This window comes from Daphnia magna, linkage group LG8, assembly GCF_020631705.1.
Source record: "Daphnia magna isolate NIES linkage group LG8, ASM2063170v1.1, whole genome shotgun sequence".
In the NCBI taxonomy this organism is placed as follows: domain Eukaryota; kingdom Metazoa; phylum Arthropoda; class Branchiopoda; order Diplostraca; family Daphniidae; genus Daphnia; species Daphnia magna.
In genome coordinates this window covers 4,813,776-4,827,124 of record NC_059189.1, presented here as the reverse complement: position 1 = coordinate 4,827,124, position 13,349 = coordinate 4,813,776, and the positions used below count along the sequence as shown (strand labels likewise).

General features: G+C 42.3%; 1 protein-coding gene across 5 annotated transcripts in view; it reads left to right on the top strand.

Moving 5' to 3' along the window:
* LOC116928319 (protein unc-13 homolog B) overlaps window positions 1-12,255 on the top strand; it is a 58,810-nt gene extending 46,555 nt beyond the window's left edge. For 2 of the 5 annotated variants that reach the window (XM_045178242.1, XM_045178241.1), the window contains 20 exons: window positions 148-254; window positions 4,203-4,344; window positions 4,413-4,539; window positions 4,610-4,729; window positions 4,785-5,138; window positions 5,701-5,859; window positions 6,334-6,459; window positions 6,614-6,781; window positions 6,854-7,038; window positions 7,143-7,239; window positions 7,315-7,536; window positions 7,600-7,766; window positions 7,857-8,014; window positions 8,099-8,226; window positions 8,297-8,428; window positions 8,522-8,747; window positions 9,884-9,982; window positions 10,053-10,215; window positions 10,282-10,408; window positions 10,476-12,255. In XM_045178242.1, coding sequence (XP_045034177.1) covers window positions 148-254; window positions 4,203-4,344; window positions 4,413-4,539; window positions 4,610-4,729; window positions 4,785-5,138; window positions 5,701-5,859; window positions 6,334-6,459; window positions 6,614-6,781; window positions 6,854-7,038; window positions 7,143-7,239; window positions 7,315-7,536; window positions 7,600-7,766; window positions 7,857-8,014; window positions 8,099-8,226; window positions 8,297-8,428; window positions 8,522-8,747; window positions 9,884-9,982; window positions 10,053-10,215; window positions 10,282-10,408; window positions 10,476-10,643 — 3,175 coding nt within the window. In that variant the 3' untranslated portion in view covers window positions 10,644-12,255. Of the gene's footprint in view, window positions 1-147; window positions 255-1,955; window positions 2,063-4,202; window positions 4,345-4,412; window positions 4,540-4,609; window positions 4,730-4,784; window positions 5,139-5,700; window positions 5,860-6,333; window positions 6,460-6,613; window positions 6,782-6,853; window positions 7,039-7,142; window positions 7,240-7,314; window positions 7,537-7,599; window positions 7,767-7,856; window positions 8,015-8,098; window positions 8,227-8,296; window positions 8,429-8,521; window positions 8,748-9,233; window positions 9,456-9,883; window positions 9,983-10,052; window positions 10,216-10,281; window positions 10,409-10,475 lie in introns of all 5 variants that reach the window. The other 3 variants (XM_045178240.1, XM_045178239.1, XM_045178243.1) reach the window with 3 other exon arrangements.
* Window positions 12,256-13,349: the final 1,094 nt, after the last annotated feature.

Sequence of the window (13,349 nt, the reverse complement as noted above, 5' to 3'; positions counted from 1 at the left end):
AACAAAAAGGGTGAGACGAATACGTGTAACAACAGCGTGCAAACGCACGGGCTGCAACTCGTGTCACGCGTGAACAACCCCCGGGGGCAGATGGATGAAGTGTGTAAAACGTGATTTTTAATTTCAAACCTCGACGAACGCATGTAGGGCCGTCTTTGGAGTTGAGGAACGCAGTCATAACGGTCACATGAAAGCCGTCAAGCAATCCGTTCTGGACGGGACGAGCAAATGGTCGGCTAAAATAGCTATAACAGGTCCGTCTCTCTCATTTCAACAGCTGTTCGTCGTACGTTCAAAAAAGAAAAAAAGTTTATCTTTTTTTCGCTTTTAATTTGAATCGCAACTGTATCACCTTTATTTCCATCTCAAAATCAGTAAAAGAGAAACAATCTTAAGACATTCCCGTCGTTAAGAAAGAAAGGCGAAAACGCAAACCACACTGACACGACATAAAGGGATCACGTAAAAAAAAGAGTGCTGGAAACGTTCCAAGAAACGCCCGTACAAAGTTTTGTTATGCCCGTTGTGCCTAACTAGATTCCGGCAAATGTTTGGCACACTTCCGCAGAACAGTAGTTGACCATTCTTCTAAAATAAAAGTAAAAGAACAAACAAATGAACTGAATCGACCAGCCTTTTTTTTGTTTTTTATTTTCGCTCTCTGTCGTTGGTGATCGAAACATTTCCAGCATTCGGCGACGAAACGAGGTATATAGCGGAACCATTTAATCTTATTTCTTTATTTTTCTCATTAACTCTGTTTTTGAATACGAGGGAGCTCGTTGGACGTGCGTGTTTGCGTACGGCAGACGCGCACGCCCATTCGAAACTTGTAAAGCGCTATGAAACTCGCAAGTAGTTTATGTATCCCATCTCGGGATTGTTACCATTCAAACTTTCCACTCTAACAAACCAAGAAAAAGCCAATCAGAAGTTGTCAGACGCTTCTGCCAGAAACATTAAGAAAGAAAAAGAAAAAAAAGTTTTTTTATTGTATTCCTTGTGATTTTATTTTGGAGGACAGTGATGAATTCTTTTAATGCGTCGACAAACAGTGGTTCCGTTATAGTCTCCGACAACGTCGCCGTGCGAAGGACGTGCGAGAAATAAACACTCTCTACGTCTAATACGTAAAAACCCAAGTCGTGTTTCGTGAGGATGCGCGTTCATCTGCACCAGATGTTCATATTACCTGATGGGCATATTGGCTTTTGGTGGGTTGCAAAGAGATATTATTATGTGCAGCTTTTTCCTTTGTCTTCCTCTCATCCGGAATGAAGAATCTTGGTGTCACTCAGGCACCCGACGTGTTTCTATTCTTTTTGTGTTTCATGGTCTTTTTTTTTTTTCTTTTCGGCTACACGTATGTTTCCATACCAGCGTCTTTTATTTTGTTATATATATCTTCCATGTCACATCTCTTATCTGTTCTACGGATTGGTGGTGTCTTGATATCATGTGCTGTTCTCGGTGTCACTCTTGATTGTCTTTTATGACTTTCTTTTTCTTACTTTTTCTTCTGCGTTTCGTTTTTAAATTATGGTGAAGGGAAGGTGTCGGGTATGTTTTATTTCGACGGTTCGAATGCGCTGTATTCCGGCAGAATTTGCGTGCGCGTTGAGATAGCTTCGAAAGTTTAACGATCGAATTGTAAGTTATGGGCGGTAGGCAGGAAGGTCCATTGCAGATGGGAGTTCCTTCCGATGCGACGAAGAGCACACGCTATTGAATTCGCCTATGATTGTAGATCTTGAATGCACACTCTGCAGTGCAGTTTGTTACGTGAAACGAAAAAGGCGGGGGGCCAGGAAAATTGAATTCTACCATTTAATTCTTCATCTTTCTATCTTTATTTCTCTGTCTGTGTCTTTTGTTCTCTTTTCATCGCAACGTCCCGCGCTTCTTCAACGTTCGGGCAAACTCCCGTTTTATTCTGAATGCCATATTATCAACAGCGTGATATTTAATGTGGATCCCGACACTCACATAGACTCCATAGAACAGGCGGAATCGGCCGTGCTGGAAGGCACGGCCAACTGGTCTGCCAAAATTGCCGTCACAGGTACATGAACCAACTCCAAAATAAGCATTCAATTCCAATAAAACTAATCAAGTATTCCACATCCGTTAAAAAACGAAAACAATAAAAAAACCCTTTCTTTACTTGTCATGTAAAACTATTTTAAGTGGCGTTCAACAATCCTGCGCGCTGGTTTCCTTTTTTTTTTTTTGAAAACCTATTTTTATTTCCCTAAATTCTCCCCCTTTGATCTGCTACGCCATTTTAAAAAAATTACATTTCCCGCTCTGCAGCCTCCAATTTCGTTGTTTGATAGATTTGAATTAAAGAGTATTATTTTGATGTTATGCGACTCAGGATGCTTGATTGAATTTTATTACGATATACTTTTATTTATTATTTTTTATGTAGAATATTCAGCAATCTAGCACCGAAATTTAATGATCGCGTTTCCTTTGGTAGGAAACGAGGAAACGGAACTTTTTCTTTTTCCCGTACCCGATTCTATAGTATTTTAGCATCTAAAGTAGCTTAATTGCCATTTGGAACAGTTGTTCTTTGAAAGATCGTGCATGAAATTATCTAGAACCGTACCGTACTAAAACTTTATTCTAGTTGAGGGTTTTGTGGGGTGGTAGCGTATTGTTTACACACACATTTTTCTTCTTCTTTTCTTAACAACCGCCGTTTGCCGACAAAAAAGAGACTTTTTGATGATGACGCGGGGAGACGTGGGCAACAAAGTCATTGTTTGTTTGAAACTTTGGAAAGTTGTGGGGCTGAAAAGCTGTACGCCCGCTCGTGCAATAAGTAATGAAAAATCACGAAAATCTATGCTACGCTCATCACCTGTTTCCCAATAGAAATGGAACGATGAAAAATGGCTTCGTTGACATGCGAAACGGGGCGCCCAATTGTGTCCCAGCTCTCTCTCTCTCTACTCGATTTGATAATGCCACACACAATAGCGGCGCGGCTGTGGTGTATTTTTCATGGCTTCAGTTTGCTGGCTGAAAGCTTCAACACTGCCTCTCTTATTCCCCTGCCATCGCGTAAACTTACCAATGACATTGTTTTGCATCAAAGTTGACGATCGTGACCTGTAGCCATACAGTCTCTCTTTTTCCATTTTTTTTCTTTTCCCTCTGCTGCTTTTATTCCATTTTATTTCACAATTCCCGGGGTTGCTTCCCGGATCGATATCGTGCGAGCATTGCGAGCTCTAGTCAAAGACCGCCTCTCTCTGTATAGCTTTTTCTTTGTCCTTTCTGTTTCTCTCTTTTCTCTCTCCTTTTTACTAGCTTCCTTTTCTCGACGTCTTGATATTCTCAACTTTTGACCCATTTTCGTAAGGCAGCATAAACTTGAGCATGGCTGGGCGACCCCTGCTATTACCGCCCCTAAAATCTCCTGTGAATGTCAGCGTGACTTTCATCGTTTCGCCCGCACTTGTCGTCTCTATTACCTGCATTAGACTTAGATGATGATAGCAATAATAATAATAAACTAGGATTAGAGTCAAAGTATTTTTTTTTAGATTTTTTTTTCTACCCATAAAAGAAGACAGCTAACAGGCTCAGATCTGGGGATTTGTGGGCTGATGATACCGACCCGAATAAACAAGAGACCATGTCCTCTGTTTTGCCAATCTCTTTTCCGCAATTTATATTCTCTGCTGAAGTCTAGCCCGATAACAGGATAGCTTTGGTGCAAATAGGATGCATTGAATACTGATAATCGGGGTTTGTCTAAAAAAAAAAAAAATGCAACATGAAAGAGTCATTTGGCAACGACGTTCGCTGAACAGAAAAGCTTGTATGTCTTTTCCATGTCAGTTTTGTTTTTATTGTTGGTTAGTTTATTTGTTTCATGTTGGTTTCACCATTCTTCTTCTTTTTCGTCCGTTTTCTCTATTCTTGGGCTTGTTGTTTCTATCCAGCATGAATTGATGTTGTTCCTTTTTGTTCCAGCTTATCATGCTTCACTCCTCTTCGTGCTTGGCATTTTTTGGCTGCACGGAAATGGCTTATTAGTTTCCTTATTTGTTACATACCAAATAGTCGTATATTTTTCATGCACAATGCCTTCACAATCGTACAATCCCATACGGCAAAAGACGGAAGAGATTTCTATTTGATGTTAACTCTCTTGCATTCTCTCCCACGTCCGACTGGGAATTTAGTGATTTGCGCCCAGGGTTTGATCGCCAAAGACAAGAGTGGCACGTCTGATCCATACGTCACCGTCCAGGTAGGCAAAGTCAAGAAGAGGACGCGCACAATGCCCCAAGAGCTAAATCCCATCTGGAACGAGCGATTCTATTTGTAAATTTAAATTGATTACCTTCGTTTTCCCTGAAAGTTTCAATTAACGTAACTATCGGTTGATGTAGTGAATGTCACAATTCGTCCGATCGAATCAAAGTTCGAGTCTGGGACGAGGACAACGATTTCAAGTCTAAAATGCGCCAGAAATTCACTCGTGAGTCGGATGATTTCCTTGGGCAGACCATCATCGAGGTAGGTCTATACGTTTTGCTAAGACGGAAGAAGTGTTTCAACTGTTTTACCCCCGTACCGAATGTGTTAGGTACGAACACTTTCCGGCGAGATGGACGTCTGGTATAACTTGGAAAAGCGGACGGACAAGTCAGCCGTATCAGGTGCTATCCGACTTCACATCAGCGTCGAAATCAAGGGAGAAGAAAAGGTATATAGAATGATCTATGTTCACATTGAATCGGTTACTATTTTAATTGTTCCAGGTGGCTCCCTACCATGTCCAATATACTTGCCTGCACGAGAACCTTTTCCACTACCTGTCGGAACAGGTGCACAATGGCGGAGTCAAACTTCCGGCTGCTAAAGGCGACGACAGCTGGAAGATTTACTTTGACGAACCGTCGCAGGAACTAGTCGAAGAGTTCGCAATGCGTTACGGTATCGAGCCAATTTACCAGGCCATGACGAATTTCCACTGCCTGTCTACCAAGTACCTCTGTCCGGGTGTTCCGGCCGTCATGAGCACCCTGTTGGCCAACATCAACGCGTTTTACGCTCACACGACTGCCTCGACGGCCGTCTCGGCTTCCGATCGATTCGCTGCTTCAAACTTTGGAGTATGTTCCATATCATTTCTCCAACCTAGCCTATACGGGTGAAGCTGTGCAAACAGGATGTGTGTCTATCGTAGCTACTTACCGTTTGTTGGAGGGTTTTGAAACTCTGAATCGCTTCCGAGTGAAGCCCGTCGAGCTGTCTTTAATTATGAAGCGATTCACGTCGATGTTTTCCATTCAATCCAAACGCCTGATAGCAGATATTCTACATCATAGATGTTGACTGTTTATTTTGTCGTTTCCATAGCAAATGTTCCGTCGAGGATCTCGGGGGTAATGGTGTAGAACTACGACGATGGCAGCAGCTATTGATAGCAGACGTTAGGCTTGGAGGCATTGACTTTGACTTAAATAATAAACAAACTGTTACGGCGTGATTGGGATAGTCGATAAACCGACGTACAGGGAATCTGATGTAGACGAGTGGGTGGTGGCGTTTGGTATTGATCCAATTTGGCTGCTTTTACATGTCAACGCCAGTAATGGCTGACATTTTATTTGCAGAATATATACTCAGGGTGTAGTAAACTTGTGATTAACCGTCGCGTTTGAACTTTTGTAGAAGGAGAAGTTTGTGAAGCTGTTGGACCAATTGCACAATTCGCTGCGGATCGATCTGTCCATGTATCGGAACAATTTTCCAGCTTCATCCCAGGAGAAGCTGATGGATCTCAAGTCTACCGTCGATTTGCTTACTTCAATCACGTTCTTCCGAATGAAGGTACATGGAAAGGAGCACGTTCGCTCCTCTTTTTACTTTGTTGGTTTGTGTACCTCAACATAAAATGTAACTCGACTTGATGAAATCGGGGTTGCAATCCAGTTGAAATCAAGCGAGAGCTGGTTCAATTTCTTTGGCTGTAGTTTATTTGTGATTGTATTGCGCGTCTTTTTCGTTTTTCTTTTAATCATAAAAAAGAAAGTCACTACTGTCCGATCGATAGCCTTTCCTTTTGCTAGTCGCTGGCGTGATTCTCGACAAAAAGAGTCTTGTGATCACTATTCCCATCCCCCCGCCTTAACTTGGACCCTACGTTTGCTCATACATTATTCAATCGTCCGGATTCAATCGTCTGGTCTTATGAATATTTTGTGAAACTTCTGAGGCGTTCAATTTGACTAACTTGTATGTACGCTGTTTTGTTTCCGTCTCTTATGCGGGATGTCATCTGGGCTGCTTCGTCCCCCGTTTTAGGTGCAAGAGCTCAGCTCGCCACCTAGAGCCAGCACGGTCGTCAAAGATTGTGCCACAGCCTGCCTGAAGTCTACCTATCAGTTTTTGTTCGAGAATTGCTATGAACTCTACGCTCGAGAATACCAGGTCAGAGGAACTCGAACGCTTTTTAAGAATTGAATGTTTGGCAATATGCAAATAAACCAACCGATTCGTGGAAAACTTGGGATTTGACTCGTTCGGAGGATAAAGTAAACTTTTCCCCTAACACTAATCATAAAATTCTTGTTTTTTTTTTTAGGCGGAGCCGGGAGAGGCAAAGAGAGATCCTGAAGATCACGGTCCCAGATTGGACAGTGTGGATTTTTGGCACAAATTAATTGCCCTTATAGTCTCGGTGATTGAAGAAGACAAGAACAGCTACGCCCCAGTTTTGAATCAGTTTCCACAGGAGCTCAACATCGGCCAAGTATGACTGAAGATGTTCTAGAAAAACTGGGCAAATGACCTTTTGATTTGATTTTGTGTTTTCGACTAATAGCTTTCGGCGTACATCATGTGGACTCAATTCGCCGTCGACATGAAGTATGCTCTAGAAGAGCACGAACAGCAACGACTCTGCAAGTCTTCCGCTTATATGAACCTCCATTTCAAAGTCAAGTGGCTCTACAATCACTACGTGAAAGACTTGCCGCAGTACAAAGGAGCCGTCCCCGAATACCCTGCGTAAGTCAATACTTAGCGTACAGCAACTGTCGATGTCAAAATAGAACACAATTCCTTTTTATTATTCCGATTGTTAACTCTAAAACTGTTTTGCTGTGACGCAGATGGTTTGAGCCGTTCGTCATGCAATGGCTGAACGAGAACGACGACGTTTCCCTCGAGTACCTTCACGGTGCCTTCAAGCGTGACAAACAAGATGGGGTAACTGAACGAGTCTATTCTTTTATCATTGAATCTCGATTACCATTCCGCATGTTTTGCTTTCAAAACAAACAGTTCCAGCGAAGCAGCGAACATACTCTCTTCTCGACTTCAGTGGTGGACATTTTCACGCAATTGGCCCAGTGCTTTGATGTGGTTTCCAAACTCGAATGTCCCGATCCCGAAATCTGGAAACGATACATGAAACGATTCGCCAAAACCATAGTCAAAGTATTGCTGGCCTATGCCGATACAGCCAAAAAGGAGTTTCCTCAGTTGACCAAAGATGAACGTATTGTAAGTCAACTTGGATTATGAATCACATCAGCATAACTGATTAGCTCGTGTGTTTACTATCAGGCCTGCACGTTGATGAACAACATCCAACAGCTTCGAGTGCAATTGGAGAAATTATTCGAGCAAATGGGAGGTTCGAAGCTCGAAGAAGACGCTGCCAACATTTTGAAGGAGCTTCAGCAATCGCTCAATAACGTCCTTGACGAATTGGCTACCATGTTTGCAAAAAGGTGCGATACGTTAACACTTGAACTACTTGCTCTCCCTGTAGCGATGAGTGTGTCTAATTCGATTACGTGCTTTCATTTCCGGGTCTCTAGTCTCGAACCGAAAATTACAGTCAGCGTGAAAGAAGTAGGCGATTTGCTGTCTCACATCAAAGGAGGCGGCCAGGTCTCGCTGACTCAGCCGTCGCAGCGAAACGCAGTCACGACGGAAGCCGACGATTCGCTCAAACCTCTCATGGATTTGCTCGATGGTACGTGACGGGGAAAGAAAAACGATGATTGATTGTTTTCTGACTGTACAATTTGTACATTGATGGCAATTTGCCGACTTTCAGGTTCGCTGTCGCTTTACGCCGAGTCGTGCGAAAAGGCAGTGCTCAAACGACTGCTCAAAGAATTGTGGAAGATTGTCATGCACACCATGGAGAAGACCATCGTATTACCGCCGATGACCGACAAGAGCGTAGGCTAATAGTCTAATTTTGTAAAACGATTACATCTGAATCGTTTGTTCCCTTTTTCCTACTTCATAGATGATCTTGAAGAATTTGACGGACAATGCCAAGAATTTAGCGGCCAATGCGAAAATCGAGGACATGTCGCGGCTCTTTAAGAACAGCGTGGCTGGCAAGCAGGATGTCAAGAGCGCGCTCAGTGGAGTTATGGTCAGATTGTCGCGAATTCTTAGCTATCTATTTTAACTCGTGTCAGATCTTATTTGCGCTGCTAAATTGACATTGTTATTTCTTGTTGAACAGGAAATATCCAAAGAGTTTGAGAAGAACTTGACGCCGAAGCAGTGCGCCGTCCTCGATGTGGCTCTCGACACCATCAAACAATATTTCCACGCCGGTGGCAGCGGCCTTAAGAAGACCTTCTTGGAAAAATCACTCGAGCTCCAATCGCTTCGCTACGCGCTGTCTCTGTATACTCAGACCACCGATACGCTCATCAAAACCTTCGTCACCTCTCAAACGAATCAAGGTAACGCGCTTTCTCTTTCTACGACTTTCCTCGTTGATACAATCCACAATAGCAGAGTCCAATCAGCACAATCTTCAGTGGCCCGTCGAGCCAAAAATCGAATTTCGGTTCAAGTTTTATTTTATTTTCTTAACATTTTGGTTGTCGAGTAACGGTAACCCCATCATCCTTTGATTGTCAACGGTCTGAAGTTGTGGCACGTAGACGTCCATGGTAAATGGAATGGGAATGAATCCCGTCCGCAGGTTCCTGACACTGGAGTTAATTATGTGTTGGGTAAACGTGGTTGCTACAAGCTTTTCCTAAAAGGCACCAACGAAACATGTGTAGTATTTAATCATGTCTCGTGTTAGCGTATCACTTGTAGATAATTACAAATGGTTGTCGGTATCATTTTTTGCTCCCTCCACGAAAACATCATTATGACATATAACATGAAACGCAAACGTGAACAAACCAAAAACTAACAAACAAAAAACCCCAAAGTTCCCGCTACTAACGCCAAAGCCGAATGGAGGAGGAAACCCGACATTTCCGTAGAAACGGAGAGGCAGCAATCCGAAGACAAGGACGGCTCGGAAGAAGGAAAAGGTCAAGAGGAGGATGACGAAATGCTCGGCGATTCGTTTGAACAGACCAACGAGAAGCGTCAGCAAACTCCGTCCCAAAAAAAGAGCATTCAGAACCAATCAAAGCAGTCGGGGACAGGTATTCGAATGCGAATCCTTCCTCCCAGTGGTATTTGTGGCTGAAGCAGAGTCTGAAATAATAGTACTCCGCTAGACGGACATTTTTTCTTAGCCGTTTGTGGTAGCCGCTTTTGTCCTCCCTTTTTTTTATTCCTTTTCTTTTTAAAAACAGACGTCTTCTATTATATGACATCGCCGACAATGAGCAAAGGCAGAAAAAGAATGAAATGAATGATAACGAGACGAAGCAAATCAAATAGCTTCGGCCCGATCTACTGTATTTATTCTAGTTCTTTTTATTAGTTTTAGTTATGTATTTATTTTTTCTTCGATTAGTCGCTACATAGTCGATGTATTAGCCATCAGCGTAGAGATCGCATCCAGTTTTTTTGGATAATGGCCAAACCGTGTGAATTGGGAAATTCTAATTCATTTGCGTTTTCTTAGATTTGCCAAGCGTCGAAGAAGGTAGTGTCGGTGAGGTGAGCGTCCAAGTTGACTTGTTCACTCATCCCGGTTCTGGCGAGCACAAAGTCACCGTCAAAGGTAATCTCTCAACACCACACATTTTTTTTAAATGAATGAATTTGATTCCGTGTGTATTTGTCATCAACAGTTGTAGCGGCCAACGATTTGAAATGGCCAGTTCAACCTGGAATGTTCCGGCCGTTCGTTGAAACCAATTTGGTCGGTCCACACCTGGCTGATAAGAAGCGCAAATTTGCCACAAAGTCTAAATCAAATACGTGGTCACCAAAATACAATGAGACATTCCACTTGTAAGTTGATTGCATTTCTGATTTAACGAGATTAATTCTAAATTGGACTTTAATTTGGACGGACAGTGTCATCGGCAACGAAGAGAGTCTGGAATCTTTTGAACTTCACATATGCGTCAAGGACTATTGCTTCGCACGAGATGACAGCCTAGTGGGTGTGGCCGTTATGCAGCTGAAAGACATCGTTGAACAGGTCAGTTTGTTTTGTTGCTCTTTTCATTAAATTAGATATTACTCTATGCATGCGTCTTCAATTACAGGGTTCTTGCGCGTGTTGGCTGGCATTGGGCAAACGTTGCCACATGGACGAGACTGGCTGGACGATCCTACGGATCTTGTCACAACGCACTAACGACGAAGTTGCTCGCGAGTTTGTCAAGATGAAATCAGACGTGCGGCCAGAAGAATCTGCCGTTCAACAGTCGTAAAATGTGACATTTTAAGAATAACAACAGATGTTTTTGTTTTGTTTTTGTTTGCCACTGGATCGTCACGGTTTAGTTCTCTAGTTTTACTCCATGTTTGTACCTTACGTCTTCCAGTTGGAGCCACGTTGTTTGAGTGGAAAAGACGAGAAAGCTCCACGGTTCGCGGTTTCTTTGTAACTGACGGATGAGTAATAAGGAAATTAATAGTTAAAAGACGCATTGGACGGCAAACCTTCTTTTTCAATCGAATAAGGGTGAACCGCTCAGTATAGATGATGGGACCAAAAAATGAAAGCGAAAAAGCCGTGTAAGCAAATGGCAAAACATGTGTATCGTGAAAACTGTCTGAGAGGAAAGGCAAAAGCGAAGGAGTGCAGTATTGTACAATTTCATCAATCAATGTCGTTCGTCCATTTGTTTGTTTTATTTCTTTTTCCTCTAGACATGTCACCAGATGAATTTTCACGTCATTTGAATGTTTTTCTTTTTCGCGTGTGAATGGGTGCCTTTGTGCTGCAATTCTGGACAAGTGGACGTCAATTGTAACAACGCCCTATTTCCAATACTTGGATCTTGGCCTGTGTAAATCAATTCCTTGTCGTGTACCAAAAGCTTCTTTTTTTTCCCCCTCCTTTTTCATCTACTTTTCCCTTTTTATCTAAGAATCTACAGCTACCGACGTGGTGATTCCGTATATATCTCTTTCATCCATATCAGCGTGACTGTGTGCCCCCCTTTTCGTTCCATTTCATCATTCGCTCGTTCATCAGTGGTCAGTGTACATTACCTGCGTTTTCCTCTCTGTGTTTTCACACTCTCGTTCTGTGTTCCTCTTGTTACTTAAATATTCTTCATCATTCCTTCCTCGCGATTCATTCACACACACATCACTCTTCACGCGTTCATACCACAATGTGTCTCCCGCCAACCACAAGAATAAAACCGAATATATCCAAGAAGAAAACTAATAATACATTATCCAAGTGTCTTGAACACGGTGAAAAATCGTCAGTAACATTCCGGGTTTTCCCATCGACAAATTGCCGTGATGGATGCATACCAGCGTAACATCATTCCCCGTGAAAAAAGAAACTCTTAATTAACTTTCGGGTTTTGTTGACTGCACAAAGACAAGAAAGACTTTTTTTTCCTTATAATTCATGTCACAGTGTTTGCTTTCTTCATTCAATCTTTTATTTCCATTGTAGTGAGAGACATGTTCCCCTCCCACATAACGTCGATTCATCATTGTGTAAAGTGGTGTCACAGCATTAACGACCAGAATTACGACCTTCTTTCCCACCTTCGGCGACACGTACAGATCGACGCCCATGATGGGGTACCAAACTACGCCCAATAACTTCCCAGCATTCCCAAAACTTTACACAAGACACACAAATCGTACACGTCTTTCTAATCCGTTATCTAAATAATAATTAATTAAAAAATATCCCAATTGTTGGTCAACGTGATGCGTTGTGTCCTGTACATTTTGTTTCCATTTTCGACATTTTTTTCCTGCTCTCGTTCTCCATCGTTCCCTTCTTCGATCGCTGTAATTACCAACGCTACGTTATGAGATAAAATAAAAATTACTCCATATTTCAGCGAATAGCCAGCCTTTCGAAGAACTCATTTGTTCAAGAGGTGATAAATTGAAGGAGAATCTTGGAGGAAAAAATAGAGACGACCAGAAGTAAATCCAAAGTTGATGTCTTTAACACGTTCCGTAGTTGCTGCATAGCGAATAGCCTGTCAGTTTTCTCAACTGTCACACGAAGAAGCTCTTGATTATATAGTCATGAATGTAACCTTCTCGTCAATTCTATCCTCCAGCGTCCTTCTCGCTGCTGTCGTTCTTTGCTTCCTCCGTCTTCCGCCCGCTGGGTCTATAGTCAATGAATATTTGAACAGGCCCCACTGTCGCAGCAAACTCATCTGTCGTACCTTTTGCAAACTGATCGATCGTAGCCATCCTGCAAAAACGAGACTTTATGAAACGAGGAATACACGTTGTAAAAGCCTTACGTGGATGGATAGTTGCACAATCTACGTCACCGGGGTAAGGAAGATGTCAACGGTCTTAGTTCTAGATCAAGGTCTATGTGTTTGCAACACATCCGGGCTTCTAAAGAACGACCAAAACAATATACACTGCGTGGGTTGCATTGGTCCGGTTCTAGGCCAGTCACATCACACTTTGGACATCTCCATAACAGCGTCGAAATAGTGTTACACTTTACGGAATTGAAACTGTCCATATACACTTTGAAACCATCAAGACAAGGGCTGAAAAGGTGTACTGGGAAGTTCGTTTTTCTTTTGTTTTCTTTGTGCGGACGCAATGCAACTTATTCACGACGTAGCAAGGGATATATTGAAGAAGTTTCTAATCGAGTTTGCGTAGGCATGCAACGTAATAAGGTATATAGTTAATGCATTGGAAACTGGATACACACGTGGCTATACAAACAAAATCACAACAGATGATGAGGAAAAGCGTTGTACTTCTCGGTATAGCTAGTTTGAATAGTTCAAATTGTGCAGCACATAATAAAGCAAGTTATTTCTGGTGAGGTAATGAATTGCAAACAAGTCAGCCATTGATTTGAAATGTTAGACTATTTTATACGTTCAACCTCATGGCCAGTGCTTGATGTGAAAAGTGAAAGGTGTAGAGAAGAGAATGAGACAACAATGGAAAAA